General features: G+C 45.2%; 1 protein-coding gene across 1 annotated transcript in view; it reads left to right on the forward strand.

Annotated features, from left to right (window-relative positions):
- LOC139278420 (uncharacterized) overlaps nucleotides 1-22,788 on the forward strand; it is a 110,293-nt gene that overhangs the window by 78,164 nt on the left and 9,341 nt on the right. The window contains exons 17-23 of the mRNA XM_070897175.1: nucleotides 494-590; nucleotides 3,902-4,072; nucleotides 5,808-7,921; nucleotides 9,831-9,956; nucleotides 13,499-13,652; nucleotides 18,712-18,817; nucleotides 21,290-21,471. Of these exons, the coding sequence (XP_070753276.1) occupies nucleotides 494-590; nucleotides 3,902-4,072; nucleotides 5,808-7,921; nucleotides 9,831-9,956; nucleotides 13,499-13,652; nucleotides 18,712-18,817; nucleotides 21,290-21,471 (2,950 nt within the window). The remainder of the gene's footprint in view (nucleotides 1-493; nucleotides 591-3,901; nucleotides 4,073-5,807; nucleotides 7,922-9,830; nucleotides 9,957-13,498; nucleotides 13,653-18,711; nucleotides 18,818-21,289; nucleotides 21,472-22,788) is intronic.

The following is a 22,788-nucleotide window of genomic DNA, read 5'->3' on the forward strand; positions in this document are numbered from 1 at the left end:
TCTCCTCCGACAGTGCAGCACTCCCTCAGCACTGCACTGGGAGCATCAGCCTAGATTTATGTGCTCAAGTTCCTGGAGTGGGATTTGAACCCACAACCTTCTGACTCCGAGGCGAGTGCACTACCCACTGAGCCACAGCTAATGACAGTTGTAGGCAATAGGTACTACTGGTTATGAATTGGGAGGAACTTTTGAGATGCTGGATAATGTGAGCGACCACAGCAGCTCCATAACTTCAAACGGTACTGATCAATAAGGTGGATGTTAGAAGGGCGAAAGGGTTAACCTTCCTTAGGATTAAGGTCAAGAAAAGTAGATTGCTAGAGTGAAGGAAAGATGGATGAGGAATATCTAATTGTACATCGTTTTAACTCCCAAATTGAAGCTAACCGGTTTAATCACTGTAGTTACGATGCAAGGAATTAAAATGTGCAATAATGTGTGTGAGAGATTGGGTGGTTGTAAACGGTTTTTGAATTTTGCTTTGTTTTAGAAACAGTACTATGAACAGGAATCCACAATTGACCCGTGTGCTGCTAGATTAGAAAATGAGAGGCCGGAAGACGATCCGAGACTATCTCCAGTATCAGGTTTGGGATTGACGCTGTACTGGATGTTGCTGCACAATTGTAACTACACGGGGTCGTGGTGTTAACATTAGGTCCAATAGCTTTTTTTTTAAAAAGGAGTGTGTTTGTGTAATATACCATTCACTTTATTAGTATGTTGTAGGTATTGAAGTTCATGTTAAAGAAGATAATCCGAATGGTTTGCTGGGTATTAATAGTTTTAATCGGAGCCATTCCTTTTCTATTTGCGTAAAACACTGAAAGAGTAGATTATGGAATCGGTTGTCTAGTTGCACGCTCCTGGTATGAAGACATGTGCATGGGCAGCCCATAATTTTCAGCCACACGCGGTTTCCCAATACACACTCACTGGGTAAGTGACATACATCCGGTGGGATTTCTACATCTTTCTTCAGTCGGCTGGTTTATTGCTTTGTTCAGTGTTGAATTTTTGAGAGTTACTTTTTTTTTAAAAAACATTACTGAAAAGTATTTCAACGTACTTTGGTGACGTACATTGGGTGGCATGAACACAGCAAGGCACCACGTTTGTCCCGCGAATGAGGGATCAAAAGCAGCTGAACTAGGATGTTTTTAAGACCCCCCCCCCCACATAGCTAAATATCGGCTAAGACACCCACGATTTCTCTGTGATGAACTGATTATCACAGGCAGTCCTCAACAGATTAAGTCGCGAATGGTAATTAAGCTATAATTGAAGACACTTTAATAAACCCCTCTAACATGCATATTATAACTTGTCATTTTGATTCAGGAGCAGGACCACATAAGAACATAAGAATTAGGAGTAGGCCATACAGCCCCTCGAGCCTGCTCCGCCATACAATAAGATCATGACTGATCATCGACCACACTATCCCCACATCCCTTGGTTTCCCTCGAGTCCAAAAATCTATCGATCTCAGCCTTTAATATATCAGAGACCCATCATCCACGGCTCTCTGGGGCAGAGGACTCCAAAGATTCACAGCCCTCGAGTGAAGAAATTCCTCCTCATCTCCGTCTTATCCTGAGACAATGGCCCCTAGTTCTAGACACAGCAGCCAGGGGGAAACAACCTCCCAGCATCTACCCTGTCAATCCCCTTCAGAATCTTCTATGTTTCGATGAGATCACCCCTCATTCGTCTAAACTCCAGAGAGTATAAGCCCATTCTACACAATCTATCATCATAAGACAGAATCCATCCAGTGCGCCTCCGTTGCACCGCCTCCAAGGTAAGTATATCCTTCCTTGGATAAGGAGACCAAAACTGTGCACAGTACTCTAGGTGTGGTCTCGCCAAGGTCTTGTACAATTGGAGCAAGACTTCCTTACTCTTATACTCCACCCGCTTGCAATAAAGGACAGCATGCCATTTGCCTTCCTTATTGCTTGCTGTACCTGCATGCGAGCTTTTTGTGTTTCTTGCACAAAGGTCTCATCCCTTTTCAGACGTTTTGTGTTCTCGTCACCGCTTACTGTCGCACCTAGCTTTGTATCGTTGGCAAACGAGGATACATTGCACAGATTGTAAATAGCTGAGGCCCCAGCACTGACCCTTGCAGCACCCCGCTAGTTACAGCCTGCCAACCTGAAAAAAACCCGTTTATCCCTACTCTGTTTTCTGTCTGTTAACCAACCCTCTATCCATGCTAATGCATTACCTCCAATCCCATGAGCCCTTATCTTGAGTAATAATCTTTTATATGGCACCTTATTCGAATGCCTTTTGGAAATCCAAATATATTACATCCACTGGTTCCCCCTTATCTACCCTGCTAGTTACATCCTCAAAAAACTCTAATAAATTTGTCAAACACGATTTCCCTTTCATAAAACCATGTTGACTCTGCCTAATCATGTTATGGACAGAGTACAGTAATTGAAATGTTAGGACACAAAATTCCAAATCAAAGATGCTGTTGATGAAATGGCAGCAGTGGCTTACTATGATGGAATGCTGTCTTTGTAACGTTACTAGATTTTAAATTGAGGCCGCACACTGCGGGAGGATGCATGTCTTGTGCTTATGGGCCACACAGGCTTATACCACTGAGCCTTTGGAGCCACATCAAAAGTTGTTCTTCCCCTGAATGTCCATGTATCTCAGATTGCTGATACGAATTGATGTTCTGATTTAGGTTTTATCCACTGTCGAGGCGTGAAGGTCACCCCTTGGGTATTACAATAAATGAGAACAATCAAGACTGTGTGGCAGGCCCATTCCTTTCTGTCCGACTTTTCTCAGTGGTAGCAAAAGTGGTTGCGTCAAAAGAACCCCTTCCCCCCTCATTCTCCTCCCCACCCTCATCCCCAAGACAAACCAGCAAGTTGCAAACATAATTAGCAATAAAATGGAGTTTGCCGGGCTTCAACAGGAGATATTCAAAAAGGAGTTAGATGTAGTCCTTACCCCTTGATCCCCCTAATAGTATGGCGAGAAAGCAGGAATGGGGTACTGAGGTTGCATGTTCAGCCATGAACTCATTGAATGGCGGTGCAGGCTCGAAGGGCTGAATGGCCTACTCCTGCATCTATTTTCTATGTTTCTATATTGCCAGGGCTCAGGAAGCTTCCTGTGGCTGCAGACTGGACACCTTTGTCCTAGACCTCTCTCGTCGAGCTCCAAGGGCACGTTGCAGTCGGCCTGCCTGCCTTCTCGCTCAGAGAATCGTTTGTGTAATGTATTTGCTTCATGGGTTCTTTGCTCAAGCATTCATTGCGACACATTGCTATTAAGAACTAGTTGATTTATCAATAAGGTTTAACAATCACACTACACATTACCAGTTCATCCACTAGGCTCACAACTGCATACCTCATCGTGGATCCCCTGAACCCAACTAACTGAGGTTTTATTGAGTCTTGTAAACATCACGTGATTGGCTAAGCCACTCACAATGCAACAGCTCTACAAACCTGTGAGCATACTCACAGGTGCATACATTACAATATGCTTTTTTCTTAAGGAAGAACAATAGTCTGCTGATATTTAAATATTGGTGATTCTGGTGCACTTTCTTTTGTTATAAATTTTCATTTGTCGATGACTTGATTTTTCATTTTGATATTTTGGCTGGGAGACCATTTTTGTGAGTGTGGGTTAGAGAATCGGGGTGACAAGTATTCCAGCCCTATATCGGAACTACACTTTTGAGTCCAGTCAGGCATTGCTGTGTCTTGAAAAACGACTCTTCTGGTTATGTCTTTTCACAACCTGAATTGACATTTTAATTTTGAAGTTAATTTTTTGAGGTAATTCTTTAGGTGGGGTGGTTTTTGATTGTTGGGAAATGATATGTAACTGTACTGCAATGTACATTCAACAGATAGAAGGACCGAGACTGACATAATACTATACAATGGCATCCAGGATCCAACTACTGGAAGTTTGTCAGAAGGAGAGTTTGTGGATGCAAGTCAAACAGACGACAGAGAGACTAGTTCTGTTATAAAAGAAACTGAAAGTATTCAGCAACATGCACAGGAGGAGTCTGAAGGTAACTCTTCTATAACTGAACAAATACTTCATTGTTAAGAAAATTATGCTGTGAATTGTGGTGTGTCCACAGTTCTTTTTGATGATGTGTAAAGGGAACGATAGCGTAGTGGTATGTTACTGGACTAGTAATCCAGAGGCCTGGACTAATGATCTGGGGACATGAGTTCAAATCCCACCATGGCAGCTGGGGAATTAAATTTCAATGAATTTTTAAAAAAAAGATAGTAATGGTGACCATGAAACTACCGGGTTGTTGTAAAAACCCATCTGGTTCACCAATGTCCTTTTAGGGAAGGAAATCTGTCGTCCTTACCCAGTCTGGCCTGTATGTGACTCCAGACCCACAGCAATGTGATTGACTCTTAACTGACATCTGAAATGGCCCAGTGAGCCACTCAGTTGTTCCAGGGCAATTAGGGAGGGGCAATAAATACTGGTCTTGCCAGTGATGCCCACACCCCGTGAACGAATATATCGTTCTTGAATGTGAGTTGAACTTGTTATAAAATGTAGAAAACGTGAAAATTATTCAAGCAAAAGTGTATGTTGTAGGTGAATGTATGTAATACTGATTCTCTATTTATAAGGGTGAATTCATTGAGCCCAGGCTCCCAGCGGGGAGGTGCAGTTGAAGGGGGGAGTGGGGGGTCAGAGAATTGATGCTACGGAGCACGGATCAGTGAATATTCACTATACATGTGGCGGGCTCGTTTTCACAATTATGAAACCTGCCCTAATTGTTCACTCTCACCTGTCCAATTGCCTGTCTTTACCTAAAGAAAGACATACTTGTCATAAGAGGGAGTGCAACGAAGGTTCACTAGGCTAGTTCCTGGGATGATGGGATTGGCCTATGAGGGAGAGATTGAGTAGACTAGGCCTATATTCCCTACAGTTTAGAAGAATGGGAGATGATCTAATAGAAACATACACAATGCTTAAAGGGCTTGACGGGGTAGATGCTGGGAGGATGATTCCCCTGGCTGGGGGTCACAGTCTCAGAATAAGGGGTCGGCCATTTAGGACTGAGATGAGAAGAAATTGCTTCACTCAAAGGGTTGTGAATCTTTGGAATTCTTTACCCCAGAGGGCCCGTGGACGCTCAGCTTGTTGAGTATATTCAAGACAGGGATCGATAGATTTGGGGGAATTAAGGGATATGGGGATAGTATGGGAAGGTGGAGTTGAGGTGAAAGATCAGCCAGGATCTTGTTGCATTGTGGAGCAGGCTCAAAGGGGCCAAATAGCCTACTCCTGCTCCTATTTCATATGTTCAAACCATGCCCTGCAATGGCTTCTCTTCCTGCCCTTCACAGTTGCTTCTGGACTCCCCCTTTGGCCCAGCCTCCTCTTCCCCGTCCATGTGCTGTCAGTCCCAGCCAAGGTCCCTTCATGGTATAAATTTCAATGGCATTCTTTCAGCAGCCAGATTGTAGTGCAGTGCGGCAATTCATTTGTTTTAATTGCGCACAATTGGGAGTTTTATCATTCTAATCCCAGACACACAATGGGGTTCAGGTTTGGTGGGCCTTAGCCAGGCCATTTTGAATGGATGAGGCCCGACGTGAATACTCACAGTAAGTTACCAATTGAAACAAAGAGCGACATAAAGGAGAACAACTGTGCTGCCCCTAGTGAACCACGGTTGGTTTGTTTTCACTCTGTATAAGCAACAGAAAAGCATAAATAACATTTGCAAGTCATTAATTGAACCTGTATATTTTCCTGTTAAGTGATGGAGAGCCAGAGTTCCTCAGTGCTGCTTTCAACACATCCAATGGCTGTTGTGGAGATGTCACGAAGTGTGGATACTGTAGATGGACTTGTGATTGAAACTGGTCAGCTGGGGAACAGTCGTCAGTCTTCAGTTATTAGGGAGTTGCTTGGTATTCAGTTTCAAACACCAAAGCCATCTCTGAATGAAGAAAACACGAACTCAAGGAATGTAGATGCTTCAGGGAGTTGTCAAAAGCTGAATGAATCCAGTGAAAACAGTCTGCAGACCAAATGGTTAGATAATCTCACTGCTTCAGAGGATATTCAAAGTACAACGTGCACCGAAGACTTGGGAACCATCGAAGACACACTTGCAACTGAAAGAAATGTCTCACACGATCATTCAGATGGGGTGGACCACTCCGATGCTGCATCGCAAAGCTTTACTTCTACAAAAGAGGTACTAGCTATTAACACTGTAAACACTTCTGAAACGTCAATTGTCATTGCACATAACTACGGCACGAGTTTGGGTCCCAGCAATCCATTGGACAGTACAGATGGGCCCTTGGCGGAAGGGAGCACTTGTTCCCCTGCTGAAACCTGCACCGATGTACGGCTGATCAGAGATGATACCGAAACGCAGAGGGAGAGACCAAGTGTTGGAAGGTTGCCGGGAGAGGGGGAGGTTGCAGGTGATTCCGATCCTGAATGTCCAGACTTGGACTGCATGCCCGCAGCTGATGAACTTGCAGACAACCTGAATGCATTGTCCGCAGGTGACGAATGTACAAGCCACACCCAACCTCCCGCTCTCTCCAGTCACAACGGCACAGAAAGCCCGAGCGCGCAGCAAAGAGAGAAGGAATTTGAAAAGGCAAACCAGTGTAACACGGATTCGGAAAGATCCGATTGCAGTCATGATGTTTCCAAGGAACCTATTTTTACCCTGGAACGCTTAACGACAGATGATGAAATTCAGCCGAGTGTGAGAGACATTTCTGAAAACACACAGTCCAGGAGTAGTCATCACGCAAGGAGTCGGAAGAGGAAAAGAAAAAGAAAAGCCCCCAGGGAGAAAAAACAGTGCTTTTCTGATCTAGATTCAGAACATGGAAATTTCAGGGAGAGCTGGATTTCGAACAGGGGGCACCTGCAGATGAGAACGGTTGACATGAACTATTTACCGCACATCTTTGAAGAAAATAACATGGCAGTGGCGAGGAGTGACAGCGATGACACTGTGGCTCTGGGTGTTAGAATTCCAGACCCCTTTGCCAGGCAGAAAGTCTACCAAAACTTCTCCGTCACTGCAGAGACGCAACATGTGCCCAGTAGGCCATTTCCCTGCGAAAGAATCACAAGGACATTCTGTAACTGCAAAAAGAAAAGCTTTGTTTCGAGCACGCCTCAATCTTTGGGACAGTGGGACACGAGGTGTTGGAGCAAGATCAGTCCGGTTCAGAAAATTCTCGACTTGGAGTACATCCATTTTTCTCGCCATCTCAACAGCCTGCTCCACAGAGCGCACAGCGCACCGTATACAAACGTCTTCTCGCCTTCAAGGGATGCAGGTAAAGCAGCTTTGAGGAGGAGGAATACCCATACGGTTTCCAGTGGGAGACTAATTGGGAGGAGAAATCCATTGACTGTGACGATATCCTGCCGAGAGGTTGACCAAAGCAGTGGGAGGCGCTTGCGCAATAAAACGCAAAGACCACATTGGACTAATATAGATGATGAGGTCTGGAATTGGCCACAAGAAGGCGCTGCATTTTGCAAGCCTAAAAATTCTGCGAGTTGCGCGAGTAAACGCAAAAGGCCGTGCAGTCAATCCCGTGCCATGTGTCTCAATTCTGTTGAGCCTACAAGTAGAATGCCAAGTAAACCCCGTCCCGTTGGGGCGAAGGGGTCTTTGTTTGCGCAGGAGCTGTCGAGGGTAAAGCGTAAGGGACGTAAAGAGCTACACGGTGATGGGAGGAAAAGAAGCAATCCATTTCTGCGCCTAATCACTGAGCTATGCAGTGACTTACACCAGAATTTGAACGAAGTTGCAAAGGAATCGTGGAAAGGCACGTACACGTTTTATGTCAGTGAAACGAGTTCTGATCCATTCTTTAAGGAAATTAAGGTAATTATACTTTTCATTACTTTATATCTATTAGTACATCGAAAACAAATCTTGCACCTGCGCTGACTTTTCTCCAACGTTTTCCATTATAAACGCCGATGCTCATATTTAGAATGAAAGCCGTCTATGCAAACATCATTGTCGCGGTCCCTAACTGCACTGTGGGAGTACCTTCACTCACGGCCCACCACCGCCTTCTCAAGGGCAATTAGGGATGGGCAATAAATGCTGGCCCACATCCCGGAACTAATCTTTTTTTTAAAAAACTTGAAGCGTTGTAATTACACCCTCCTGCCACTGGAGGTGCTGCAGCGCCACCATGTTTGGGAGTTCGCAATTGCAGCATGTCAAGTTTCCACTATAAATGTGAGGGTAGGAATCTATAATGGAAATATATAAGTAGTATACCACTTTAAAATGAGATTTGAATTGCAATCAATTTGCAGTGTCAGCCATGGCTCAGTGGCTAGCACTCTCGCCTCTGAGTCAGAAGGTTGTGGGTTCAAGTCCCACTCCAGGGACTTGAGCACAAAAATTTAGGCTGACACTCCCAGTGCTGAGGGAGTGCTGCACTGTCGGAGGTCCTTTTTTTCGGATGAGACGTTAAACCGAGGCCCCATCTGCCCTATAAAGTGGATGTAAAAGATCCTATGGTACTATTTCGAAAAAGAGCAGGGGAGTTATCCCTGGTGTCCTGGTCGATATTTATTCTTCAATCAGCGTAACAAAACAGATCATCTGGTCATCACACTGCTGTTTGTTGGAGCTTGCTGAGTGCAAATTGGCTGCCGCGTTTCCCACATTACAACAGTGACGACACTCCAAAAGTATTTCATTGGCTTTAAAGCGCTTTGAGACGTTTGGTGGTCGTTGAAAGGCGCTATATAAATGCAAGTCTTTCTTTGTAATTGACCCTCGCCCTTTAACCTTGCTTCCACTATGGATGCTCTTGGTCGCCCCGCATGCAACACCACAGGCGATGGACGTCAATGTATTAAAAATTGTGTTACCTGTGTGCAATTCCTGTCAAAGAGGAAAAGAAGAATTTAAAGAGAGAATTTGCATTTATACGACGCCTCTCCTAACCTCCGGATGTTCCAAAGCACTTCTCAGCCAATGATTTACTTTTGAACTGTAGCCTCTTGTTCTGTAAACAATCACGAAGGCCGATTTACACACAACAAGATCCCACAAATAGTGGGGGCGGGGGAGTTATTTGAGGGATGCTAGGACACGAGTGGAAATCCCTGCTCCCCTTCGGAAAAGTGTCCAAACTATTTTAATGCATCACCCTTTTTCTCACATGGAAAAGAACGATCACAGTGCACAATTACTCTATACCATCTATTCAACCCATCAATTGAAAGTCTTCTGTTACTTGGGGGGGGGGGAAATGGAATTATCCATTAGTTCAAAATAAGCCATTTAAATGACGAGAGAAGTGTGTTTTGAACAACTTCCAATTCAAATGAACAGACAATTCAAATTAAGCAACTTTGAATTAAAGAGGATCCCATAGACCAGATGGAAATAGACAACTGCTGTAAATACTGGAATACACAAAGCAATAAGGTTCTGTTGGGTTGGGATATAGTCCGTGACCAAGATAATTGTACAGCGTCTGTAAAAGAATAGATGTGCGGAATGGCCTTTTCTCATTCATATTTTCTGCAGTCACTACAAAGTACTGGACGGCAGTGAGCTTTACTGCCGATCTGCCTCGTGGTTCGGCTAAACAGCATGAGACGATTGTTTCATTGTCGTTTCCACAGGTTAAATATCAAGACACACGCGGTCATAGACCGCACCTTTCCCCTGTTACCTCTGGCCTTGCAGCAAATGCCCGTAAAGCTCAACTGAGATGCCCCAAATGATGTTTGTCTATTTAACCACCCCACTAATGTTTCAGGAATCTCTAAAGAAAGAAGGCCATGTGGAAATCGGACCGATGGATCTGTCTCTGGTGCAGCCACACCATTCCGGGAAGTTGCTCGTTATTATTAGAAATGAGGACATATCGGCACACTTGCATCAGGTGAGTGTCCCAGCACTTAGCACAGCACCTAAACGTGCATAACATAAACGTAAGTTTCTTTTCATATAGGATGTACATTCGGAACTGGTCGTTTCCGAATATGCAACTGTCAAGTGGCATCGAGTGTAAACCCGACAAAGGCCCTGGCATCAGTTACCTGTCTTGATTTCAACATTGGACCTGGCATGTTACCGTACAGCACAGGAGGAGGCCATTCAGCCCACCCGTGCCTTTGGCAGCTCTTTTGAAAGAGCTATCCCATTAGTCCCACTCCTCTGCTCTTTCCCCGTAGCCCTGAAAATGTTTCCTTTTCCTGTATACATCCAATTCCCTTTTAAAAGTCACTATTGAATCTGCTTCCACCGCCCTTTCGGGCAGCGCGTTCCAGATCACAATGAATCACTGCGTTAAAAATCAAAATGAACCTCTTCTCATTTCCACCTGCGGGGAAGAGCGGAACTAGAGGCCATCGATATAAGATAGTCAACAAGAAATCCAATAGGTAACTCGGAGGAAATGTCTTTACCCAGAGAGTGGTGATACTGTGGAACTCCCTACCACAGAGAGTGGTTGAAGCAAATAGTAGAGGTGCATTTAAGGGGAGGCTGACAGATTTAAATGAGGAAAGACAGGAGGAGGCTCGAGGCTCATGGACTGGTTGGGGCGAATGGCCTGTTTCTGTGCCACACATCCTATGCAATCTCCCCTCTGGTGCTTTTGCCAATGATCTCTGACTGTTGTGAGCTGAACAGGGAATTAATCATTCCTCTCCAAAGCCCTCGGTCCGAGGTACTTTCCCTGCTTCCACCCCAAGTGCACAGCGGCACTCTGCTTTCTCAATGCCGTTTTCACGACAGTGCAGATTCTGCCTGACGGGGCCGCTGCTTTGCTGCGGAAGCGCACTCAGCCGCGGGTGAGAGTCCCTTGTCGTATGGAGAATTCAGGAGTCCCTACTTGCGGCCCACCACACGAAGTTCGCTCCCTGACCCAGGGTCGGGTACGCACTGCCCCGAGACTGGCCGTGGGAAGGGCATCGGCAAAAGTGGAAGAGCAGTGATGTCCCATCGGGGCAGCCACTCAGCTGTCGCAGTGCAAACTTACACGATTACAGATAGTTTGCCAACCCAGGAGATGGAAATGTACACGTCTGGCTAAACCCCTGACCTGGGAATATTCAGGAGATTATAACCCTTGAAATCTTGCAGTGTAATTTAATCTTAAACCTAACTCCAAGGCCACCACTCTGGCACTTGTGTGGCGTGAATGTTACTTGCCACTTACCAGCCCAAGCCTGAATGTTATCCAGGTTGTCCCTCTTTTTGGTTGTCAAACTGTGCTGTTGCTCGCTATATGATCCATGACTTTTGTCTGCTGTCCCTCCCTTACAATGAGATTTCCTCACTGTCGTGCCCCTTATCCTGGACTCCCAGTCAGAGCTGTAAGTTGGCCTGTCTATCTGCTTAATTATAGCATCCGAGGCCCAACCATCTTCAGCTGCTTCATCAATGACCTTCTCTCCAGCATAAGGTCAGAAGTGGGGATGTTCGCTGATAACTGCAGTGTGTTCAGTTCCATTCGCAACTCCTCAGATAATGAAGCAGTCTGTGCCCGCATGCAGCCAGACCTGGACACGTTCAGGCTTGGGCTGATGAGTGGTAAGTAACATTCGTGCCACACAAGTGCCAGGCAAGGACCATTTCCAACAAGCAAGAGCTTAACCACCTCTGCTTGATATTCAACGGTATTACCATCAATGAATCCCCCACCATCAACATTCTGGGGGTCACCATTGACCAGAAACTTAACTGGACCAGCCTCATAAATACTGTGGCTACAAGAGCAGATCAGAGGCTGGGTATTCTGCGGCGAGTGTCTCACCTCCTGATTCCCCAAAGCCTATCCACCATCTACAAGTCAGGAGTGTGATGGAATACTCTCCACTTACCTGGATGAGTGCAGCTCCAACAACAGTCAAAAAGCTCGACAGCATCCAGGACAAAGCAGCCCGCTTGATTGGCACCCCATCCACCACCTTCAACATTCACTCCCTCCACCACTGGCGTACCGTGGCTGCAGTGTGTACCATGTTTAAGATGCACTGCAGCAACTCGCCAAGGTTTCTTCGGCAGCACCTCCCAAACCCACGACCTCTACCATCAAGAAGGACGAGGGCAGCAGGCACATGGGAGCACCATCACCTGCAAGTTACACACCATCCTGACTTGGAAATATATCGGCCGTTCCTTTATCGTTACTGGGTCGAAATCCTGGAACTCCCTCCCTAACAGCACTGTGGGAGCACCTTCACCACACGGACTGCAGCGGTTCAAGAAGGTGGCTCACCACCATCGTCTCAAGGGCAATTAACAATAAACGTGGCCTTGCCAGCGATGCCCACATCCCGGAACAAATTTTTTAAAAAAGTTACCCGCACACATTTAGTTTCTGTCTTTCCTCAAGAGGACCAAGAGCTGGAAAGTGGGATTAGGCGGGGATAGCTCTTTGTCGGCCGGCACGGACACGATGGACCGAAATGGCCTCTTTCCGTGCTGTAAATTTATCTGATTCTCTGTGGTGACCCCTTGCTCCACAGTGCCTGTTGTTGCCGCGGATTTCCCTCCGATATGCCTCGGCCCTTGTCCTCATCATACCAGTTGCGAACTGTGTATCTGCTGGACCAATGCAGACCAATAGGGTTTCCCCCTGAGGGCAGTTGGCTGTTTCTCCGGTCTGCGTCCCTGTTCCACTGCTTGGCGTCTGACCACCTCTGGAATGTATCTTCCCTCACTCTTGTCTCCGAGCGCAGTCAGCTTGCCTCAAAACTCGCCATTCCTCTGCTTGAGCAACCCACCCCTCTGACGTTTCGTGCCTGTTAACTCTTCCGGGATACTTTGCAGGTCCAGAGTATTCCCACTCCAGGCGGGTCACACATAGAGCTCTTGATCCTCCTCGATACAGCAACAACTTGCGCTTATCTAGCACCTTTAACATAATAAAACGTCCCAACGTTCTCCCAGGTTTCCCAAATGCTTTGATGCGCCCCCCACCTGCCCCAACCCGTGTTCCCATTAAAATTCAGCCCAATGGCTTTAGTTAGCAGACACCTACTTTGATGTAGTCACCAGTGGAATATGAGGGACAACTCCAGTTGAAATGGAACAAAGATGATGCCGGGCAGTGTGACTGTGAGGGCCTGTGATCATCAGGACTGCCTCTTCACCTGGAAAGGACAAGAATGTAGCTTTCTCTGATAAGTGTGTGTGTTGCAGGAGTCTGACCCTGGGCTCTGCTGGGCTGTTTCAACCCAACTCTCTGGGTGAGAAACCGAAGGAATGTTGGTTTTCCACCCTGCCCAGTATTGCCTGGGGTGTACAACCAGTGTTGCACCCGATCCCATCGACGTCCCGATTGGTGGGTTGGGTTAAAATGAACCCCCTGGAAGTCTATCATCCAGAAATAGCTCCAGTGCGCATTGAAGCAACTTTCCTCCTGTCGCCTGTTCGACACATGTTGAAATAATATTTTTTGTGACCGTTTCCCAGATTCCTCATTTGACGGCACTGAAACAGATGCCATGCGTTCAGTTTGTTGGAGTGGATAATCCCGGGGACATAAAGGACCAGACATTCCAAGAGTTGTTTAGTTCGGGAGGCTTTGTTGTCTCTGATGGGACTGTGCTGGACACTGTGGCCCCAGGTAGGTGCAGTCGATGATCCCCTTTTTCAACATGTACAAACTTTCCTTGAGTGAAGTTCAGGATATATTTCTCAATAAGTGGCTATAATCTTTCTTACGGTGCTGAGTCCAGAGTACAGAAGAAGCTTAAATTTAGCTTCAATGATGGCATTTTTTTTTTTAAAGAAGTGTTTCTAAAGAAATGCGATGGGGATGTTTGCGTGTTTGAGCTTCAGATGCTAAGCTGTTGGGTGTCGCTGCTGACATAAAATGGGATTACCGTGTCAGTGCTGATGTATGGCACTTTACAATAGGAGATCTGTTACCGTTCCAAACACCATGTGTAGCACTGCCAACTGGCTTTCACCAAAAAGAAAACTCAACGATATTTCAATGCCTTGGATGGACGCAGAAAATTTGAATCCAATCTACAAATTAGATTAGTCACGTGGCTATCTTCTGAAAATTCTGGAGAAAAAAAATGTAACATAACCAGGTGTGGACACCGGTAAACTCGTACACCTCACGATGCCTTTGATCAAATGCCAGTAGGAAGGAATACAACCCAGTCTTGAGTCTCCACAAGAGCAAGCTTTTCCGATGGAAGTGTAATGGATGGTCAGAGCATTGAGTACTCCCACCCCATACAGGTAATGATCTATCCAGTTGGATGGTTAAAATTCTGTGTGGCTATTTAATCGTTTCCTTTCAATGGGGAACAGAGTCAACAGGTAGAGCCGTCTCGACTTTGCTCTTCATATCTGCTCTAATTCCATTATGCACCTTTTGAAGTTTTCCCTCATTGAAATCAAAACTAACAAATGGATTCCTGGTTACTACATCAGGCAAATCCCTTCATTACAGTAGATTTGGAAATTTAAAGAATTGTAAAGCTCATTGTTAATAATGGATGATATCAGGGCAGTTGTGAGAGACGATATTGGCTCTAATGAACAAAATGTTGAATCATTGTGGGTGGAGATTAGAGATAATAAGGGGGAAAAAAAATCACTGGTGGGTGTAGTTTATAGGCCCCCAAATAATAACTTCACGGTGGGGCGGGCAATAATCAAGGGAATAATGGAGGCATGTGAAAAAGGAACGGCAGTAATCATGGGGGATTTTAACCTACATATCGATTGGTCAAATCAAATCGCACGGGGTAGCCTGGAGAAGGAATTCATAGAATGCATACGGGATTGTTTCTTAGAACAGTATGTTACAGAACCTACAAGGGAGCAAGCTATCTTAGATCTGGTCCTGTGTAATGAGACAGGAATAATAAACGATCTCCTAGTAAAAGATCCTTTCGGAATGAGTGATCACAGTATGGTTGAATTTGTAATACAGATTGAGGGTGAGGAAGTAGTGTCTCAAACGAGCGTACTATGTTTAAACAAAGGGGACTACAGTGGGATGAGGGCAGAGTTGGCTAAAGTAGACTGGAAACACAGACTAAACGATGGCACAATTGAGGAACAGTGGAGGACTTTTAAGGAGCTCTTTCATAGTACTCAACAAAATTATATTCCAGTGAAAAAGAAGGGTGGTAAGAGAAGGGATAACCAGCCGTGGATAAACAAGGAAGTAAAGGAGAGTATCAAATTAAAAACTAATGCGTATAAGGTGGACAAGGTTAGTGGGAAACTAGAAGATTGGGAAAATTTTAAACGACAGCAAAGAATGACTAAGAAAGCAATAAAGAAAGGAAAGATAGATTACGAAGGTAAACTTGCGCAAAACATAAAAACGGATAGTAAAAGCTTTTACAGATACATAAAACGGAAAAGAGTGACTAAAGTAAATGTTGGTCCCTTCGAAGATGAGAAGGGGGATTTAATAATAGGAAATGTGGAAATGGCTGAGACCTTAAACAATTCACAGTGGAAGACACAAAACCATGCCAAAAATTGCTGGTCACAGGAATGTGGGAAGGGAGGACTTTGAGACAATCACTATCACTAGGTGGGTAGTGCTGGACAGGCTAATGGGACTCAAGGTAGACAAGTCCCCTGGTCCTGATGAAATGCATCCCAGGGTATTAAAAGAGATGAAGGAAATTATAGCAGATTCATTCGTTATAATCTACCAAAATTCTCTAGACTCTGGGGAGGTACCAGCGGATTGGAAAGCAGCTAATGTAACGCCTCTGTTTAAAAAAGGTGGCAGACAAAAGGCAGGTAACTATAGGCCGGATAGTTTAACATCTGTAGTGGGGAAAATGCTTGAAACTATCATTAAGGAAGAAATAGCGGGACATCTTGATAGGAATAGTGCAATCAAGCAGACGCAGCATGGATTCATGAAGGGGAAATCATGTTTAACTAATTTACTGGAATTCTTTGAGGATATAACGAGCATGGTGGATCAAGGTGTATCGATGGATGTGGTGTATTTAGATTTTCAAAAGGCATTTGATAAGGTGCCACACAAAAGATTACTGCAGAAGATAAAGGTACGCGGATTCAGAGGAAATGTATTAGCATGGATAGAGAATTGGCTGGCTAACAGAAAGCAGAGAGTCGGGATAAATGGGTCCTTTTCGGGTTGGAAATCGGTGGTTAGTGGTGTGCCACAGGGATCGGTGCTGGGACCACAACTGTTTACAATATACATAGATGACCTGGAAGAGGGGACAGAGTGTCGTGTAACAACATTTGCAGATGACACAAAGATTAGTGGGAAAGTGGGTTGTGTAGAGGACACAGAGAGGTTGCAAAGAGATTTAGATAGGTTAAGCGAATGGGCTAAGGTTTGGCAGATGGAATACAATGTCGGAAAGTGTGAGGTCATCCACCTTGGGGAAAAAAACAGTAAAAGGGAATATTATTTGAATGGGGAGAAATTACAACATGCTGCGGTGCAGAGGGACCTGGGGGTCCTTGTGCATGAATCCCAAAAAGTTGGTTTGCAGGTGCAGCAGGTAATCAGGAAGGCGAATGGAATGTTGGCCTTCATTGCGAGAGGGATGGAGTACAAAAGCAGGGAGGTCCTTCTGCAACTGCATAGGGTATTGGTGAGGCCGCACCTGGAGTACTGCGTGCAGTTTTGGTCACCTTACTTAAGGAAGGATATACTAGCTTTGGAGGGGGCACAGAGACGATTCACTAGGCTGATTCCGGAGATGAGGGGGTTACCATATGATGATAGATTGAGTAGACTGGGTCTTTACTCGTCGGAGTTCAGAAGGATGAGGGGTGATCTTATAGAAACATTTAAAATAATGAAAGGGATAGACAAGATAGAGGCAGAGAGGTTGTTTCCACTGGTCGGGGAGACTAGAACTAAGGGGGAACAGCCTCAAAATACGGGGGAGCCAATTTAAAACCGAGTTGAGAAGGAATTTCTTCTCCCAGAGGGTTGTGATTCTGTGGAATTCTCTGCCCAAGGAAGCAGTTGAGGCTAGCTCATTGAATGTATTCAAGTCACAGATAGATAGATTTTTAATCAATAAGGGAATTAAGGGTTATGGGGAGCGGGCGGGTAAGTGGAGCTGAGTCCACGGCCAGATCAGCCATGATCTTGTTGAATGGCGGAGCAGGCTCGAGGGGCTAGATGGCCTACTCCTGTTCCTAATTCTTATGTTCTTATGAATGTGTTTGGTTTTTAATACAGGAAAGGGAAAAGAAGATGGCAGTAAAGAGGTTGTTTCACAATTAAAATCCAGTGATTGTAAACCGTTCTGGCCTTGAAATGACACTGTGGGATACTAATGTATGAATGCTCAACAATCTTTTCATAGAATCATCGAAATTTACAGCACGGAAGGAGGCCATTTCAGCCCATTGTGTCCGTGTCGACCGACAAAGAGCTATCCAGCCTAATCCCACTTTACAGCTCTTGGTCCGTAGCCCTGTAGATTACAGCACTTCAAGTGCACATCCAAGTACTTTTTAAATGTGGTGAGGGTTCCTGCCTCTACCACCCTTTCAGGCAGTGAGTTCCAGACCCCCATCACCCTCCTGCGTGAAGACATTTCCCCTCAAATCCCCTCTAACCCTCCAACCAATTACTTTAAATCAATGCCCCCACTTGTTGACCCCTCTGCTAAGGGAAATAGGTCCTTCCTATCCACTCTATCTAGGCCCCTCATAATTTTATATACCTCAATAAGGTCTCCCCTCAGCCTCCTCTGTTCCAATGAAAACAAACCCAACCTATCTGGGTTTTGTCTGAAGTTCCTCTCTCTCTAGTGCGAACATTAATCCCATCAGTTTTGTTAGGTTTAAACTATCAAGGGATATGGAGGTAAGGCAGGTAAATGGTGATGAGGTACAGATCGGCCTCAATCTAATTGAATGGTGAAGAAGGCTCGAGGGGCTGAAGGGCCAACTCCTATTCCTATGTTCATAATCCATCTAAAATAAATGGGTTAATAGCGTCACTAAATTATTGCAGATGGGAACTGCTGACGGGGGCATTAGTTCATACAGAAGCTCCCTATGTATAACTTCAGGGCCTCCGATTTATTGTTGGAATCCTTTTTGTTTGATTCTGCCTGTTTCTGTTCACTTTTAGCCAGTTATTTCAGCTGTGAGAAACAACATCAACAGGACACCAGCTTGAACAGTAGCGATAGTCATTAGATTTAAAGTAATTGGTAGGCGGTTGAGAGAGGATTTGAGGGGAGATTTCTTCACCCAAAGGGTGGTGAGGGTCTGGAACTCACTGCCTGAAAGGGTGGTAGAGGCTCAAGAGTACTCCAGCTCTCACTGGCCCCACATTCCCAGCAGGGAGCCGTGCTTGGAGAATCTGTGCTACTGTTGTAGCCCTATCTCCAGCCCACCCGCCTTCAATGGGAGTGTCTGGTGGGTGAATTTATCAAAAAAAACTTCTTGTATTTACAGAGTATCTGGAACATGGTGATACCTCCCAACGCACTTCACACGAGCGATTATCAAACACAATTTGACACCAAGCCCCACAAGATGAAATTGGGGCAGGTGACCACTTGGTCAAAGAGAGATGTTTTAGGAGTGTCTTAAAGGAGGAATTAAAACTGGGGAGATTTAGGGAGGGAATTCCAGCGTTTACATTTTTAATGAGCATTTTTCTCTTTTTTTTTGAATTGCTCAATCAGAACATTTGCAACAGATTTCCGACCTCTTGGAGCAGCTGAGTTCAGAGCGTAAATGGAGGTGGCTGATTCATTTCAAAGAACTCAAAAAGCTGAAGGAGATGGCAAGGTTGGTTTGCGATGACTATTCTGTCAGTGAGCTTGCTGGCAGTGGCATTGCGGGGCTCGGGATCTGGCCGCTGCGGAGGGCGGTCTGGGGACTGCGGCAGCAGGGAGACGACGCAAAGCAATTGATCTTTCAGCCCCACAGTGGGTAGCGAAAAATCTTCTCCCTGTCGTTTTAGAAAGGACTGCGGCCAACGAACCGGAAGCGGGCTGCGCATGCGCACTGCCGGTTCATCACAGGAACGGGGTCGTTTATTTAAAAAAATTACATTTTAAAAAATATGGGGAGCGGGGAAATTCCGAAAGGGAGCGGGCTGTGAGGAAAATTCCGGTCAAAAATGTTCCGTGGAAAAAAAGCTTGTGGTTCCAGATAAATGCGCAGTATGCTTCTGCGCAACTTCTGGTCGTTGGCAGCAGTCGCTCCGTTTTTGTAAAGCGTGACTTGAAAGGGGAAGTCAAAACTGTCATTTAAATAAAATCATTTTAACCCATGTTATTGGGAGCACGCTAGGGTTATAAATACAGGGTGGATTATGCCTGGCCGTGAGAACTAGTAATGCTGTGGTCGGCCTCAGTTATTGGCCCGCCTACCCCGACCCCCACACATCTCTCAATCTCTGTGGCGAGCGATTGGGCTTTCCCGACGCGTTGCTGAAACTATAGGGGATTCCCAGCAAAGAGCTGCTGCGACGTCAGCAGGCTGTCTTAAGCAACCAATCAAAATGCAGAATTCTCAGACAGCAAACCAGGAAGTGGGTAAGCTCTTAAAATGTAAATTTTTTTAAAAAAATGTTAGAGAGAGCAAAGCAAAGACTGGGGCTGTCGCATGGGGAAAAAGGCAAACCTGAAATAAAGATAAACAAAATTAAGTTTCTTAATTTTAATTTTGATTTAAAATGGATAAATTTGACACCGTACAAAATTAAAATGAGTTTTTCAGGCCCATGACCTTTGCTTGGCAGCGCAGCCTGTAGAGGAGCAGTGAATGATAGGCCGCAACTTCAACATTTCCGCATTGCACTGGACATGTGCTACATCCTGTTGTTGCGGTCGGTTTCAACGGCGAAATGACGGCGAATGCTGCCAGTTTCCCATCATCAGGACCGCAAATTCCCCGCCTACGTATCTTACCCCGATCTGTGCCCTGTTCTCAAAGTGATGCCTTAAATAACTCAGCAATTAACAAACTTTCTTTTGAGTGCCAACCGTGGCTAAGTTGGTACCACTTCCGCCTCTGAGTCAGAAGGTTGTGGGTTCAAGTTCCACTCCAGAGACTTCTGTACAATACTGAGGGACTACTGCTTTGATGTTTTTCAGATGATGTTCAATTTTTTTTTTTAAGAAGCAGCAATTCATTGCCTGTGAAAGAAAGAAAAGAAAGACTTGCATTTCTATAGTGCCTTTCACAACCTCAGGACGTCTCGATTTTTGGTCACATTACTTAAGGAAGGATATACTAACTTTGGAAGGGGTACAGAGACGATTCACTAGGCTGATTCCAGAGATGAGGGGGTTACCTTATGATGATAGATTGAGTAAACTGGGTCTTTACTTGTTGGAGTTCAGAAGGATGAGGGGTGATCTTATAGAAACATTTAAAGTAATGAAAGGGATAGACAAGATAGAGGCAGAGAGGTTGTTTCCACTGGTCGGGGAGACTAGAACTAGGGGGCACAGCCTCAAAATACGGGGGAGCCAATTTAAAACCGAGTTGAGAAGGAATTTCTTCTCCCAGAGGGTTGTGAATCTGTGGAATTCTCTGCCCAAGGAAGCAGTTGAGGCTAGCTCATTGAATGTATTCAAATCACAGTTAGATAGATTTTGAACCAATAAGGGAATTAAGGGTTACGAGGAGCGGGCGGGTAAGTGGAGCTGAGTCCACGGCCAGATCAGCCATGATCTTGTTGAATGGCGGAGCAGGCTCGAGGGGCTAGATGGCCCACTCCTGTTCCTAATTCTTATGTTCTTATGTTCGATGCGCTTTACAACCAATCTGTTTTAGGTGTTGATTGAGAGAGAAATATTGGCCAGGACACCGGGGATAACTCCCCTGCTCTTCAAAATAGTGGCATGGGATCTTTCACATCCGTCTGAGAGAGCAGACGGGGCCTCGGTTTAATGTTTCATTAAAAGACGGCACCTCCAACAGTGCAGCACTCCCTCAGCACCTCACTGGAGTGTTAGCCTAGATTTTTGCGCTCAAACTTCTGGAGTGGGACTTGAACCTACAACCTTCTGATTCAGAGGTGAGTGTGCCACCCACTGAGCCACAGCTGACACTAAAGTGAAGTGTTTTGGGATGTCCTAAGGATATGAAATGTACGCTATATCTGCAAATTCTTTTATGGCAGAATTGTGTTGATTACAAAGAACTCTGACCAAGTGTTTTGGTGAATAACATTTGAATTGATTTTTTTTTATTGACAGAATGTATTTACTTTCCTTGTGTGTGTAACAATATGAATTATTGATACAGGGAGGACAATACTGCTAAGAGGAAGATTTCTCTGCTGACTCGAAAGATTACAGCGAATATTGTGGAAGTTCTCCCGTTCCACGAGTGTGATTCGAGGTGCCAGGTGAAGCCTGACTATCTCTGCTGTCTTGTGAAGCTTCAGGTTCAGAGAATAAGCTCCAGGTTTGCAGTATTTCTCACAGGTGAGGTGTGACAATATCGGCTGAAGAGGTGATGTGATTTTTGAAGAATGAGACCCTATTTGGAGGGAAAGTTGGTGGGTGTAAATTTTAAAGACACCTTAAGCGGCCTGGACAGTGACATTTGAAAAACTTTGTATTTAGTGTTGAAGGCACAGACAACTTTTGAGATTATATTAAGTCTGTGTTCTCAACTTTCTCAACCAAGCAGCTAAAGCAGGCTGGTTATAAGGAAAGGGCTTTTGGAAAAAATACTAGTACAAGCTGATTTTTTTTTTTTAAGAGGGTGATATATATATAGAAACATAGAAAATAGGTGCAGGAGTAGGCCATTCGGCCCTTCGAGCCTGCACCGCCATTCAATGAGTTCATGGCTGAACATGCAACTTCAGTACCCCATTCCTGCTTTCTCGCCATAACCCTTGATCCCCCTAGTAGTAAGGACTACATCTAACTCCTTTTTGAATATATTTAGTGAATTGGCCTCAACAACTTTCTGTGGTAGAGAATTCCACAGGTTCACCACTCTCTGGGTGAAGAAGTTCCTCCGCATCTCGGTCCTAAATGGCTTACTCCTTATCCTCAGACTGTGACCCCTGGTTCTGGACTTCCCCAACATTGGGAACATTCTTCCTGCATCTAACCTGTCTAAACCCGTCAGAATTTTAAATGTTTCTATGAGGTCCCCTCTCATTCTTCTGAACTCCAGTGAATACAAGCCCAGTTGATCCAGTCTTTCTTGATATGTCAGTTCCGCCATCCCGGGAATCAGTCTGGTGAACCTTCGCTGCACTCCCTCAATAGCAAGAATGTCCTTCCTCAAGTTAGGAGACCAAAACTGTACACAATACTCCAGGTGTGGCCTCACCAAGGTTCTGTACAACTGTAGTAACACCTCCCTGCCCCTGTACTCAAATCCCCTCGCTATGAAGGCCAACATGCCATTTGCTTTCTTAACCGCCTGCTGTACCTGCATGCCATCCTTCAATGACTGATGTACCATGACACCCAGGTCTCGTTGCACCTCCCCTTTTCCTAATCTGTCACCATTCAGATAATAGTCTGTCTCTCTGTTTTTACCACCAAAGTGGATAACCTCACATTTATCCACATTATACTTCATCTGCCATACATTTACCCACTCACCTAACCTATCCAAGTCACCCTGCAGCCTCATAGCATCCTCCTCGCAGCTCACACTGCCACCCAACTTAGTGTCATCCGCAAATTTGGAGATACTACATTTAATCCCCTCGTCTAAATCATTAATGTACAATGTAAACAGCTGGGGCCCCAGCACAGAACCTTGCGGTACCCCAC

The sequence above is a fragment of the Pristiophorus japonicus genome, chromosome 13 (assembly GCF_044704955.1).
Source record: "Pristiophorus japonicus isolate sPriJap1 chromosome 13, sPriJap1.hap1, whole genome shotgun sequence".
Taxonomy (NCBI): domain Eukaryota; kingdom Metazoa; phylum Chordata; class Chondrichthyes; family Pristiophoridae; genus Pristiophorus; species Pristiophorus japonicus.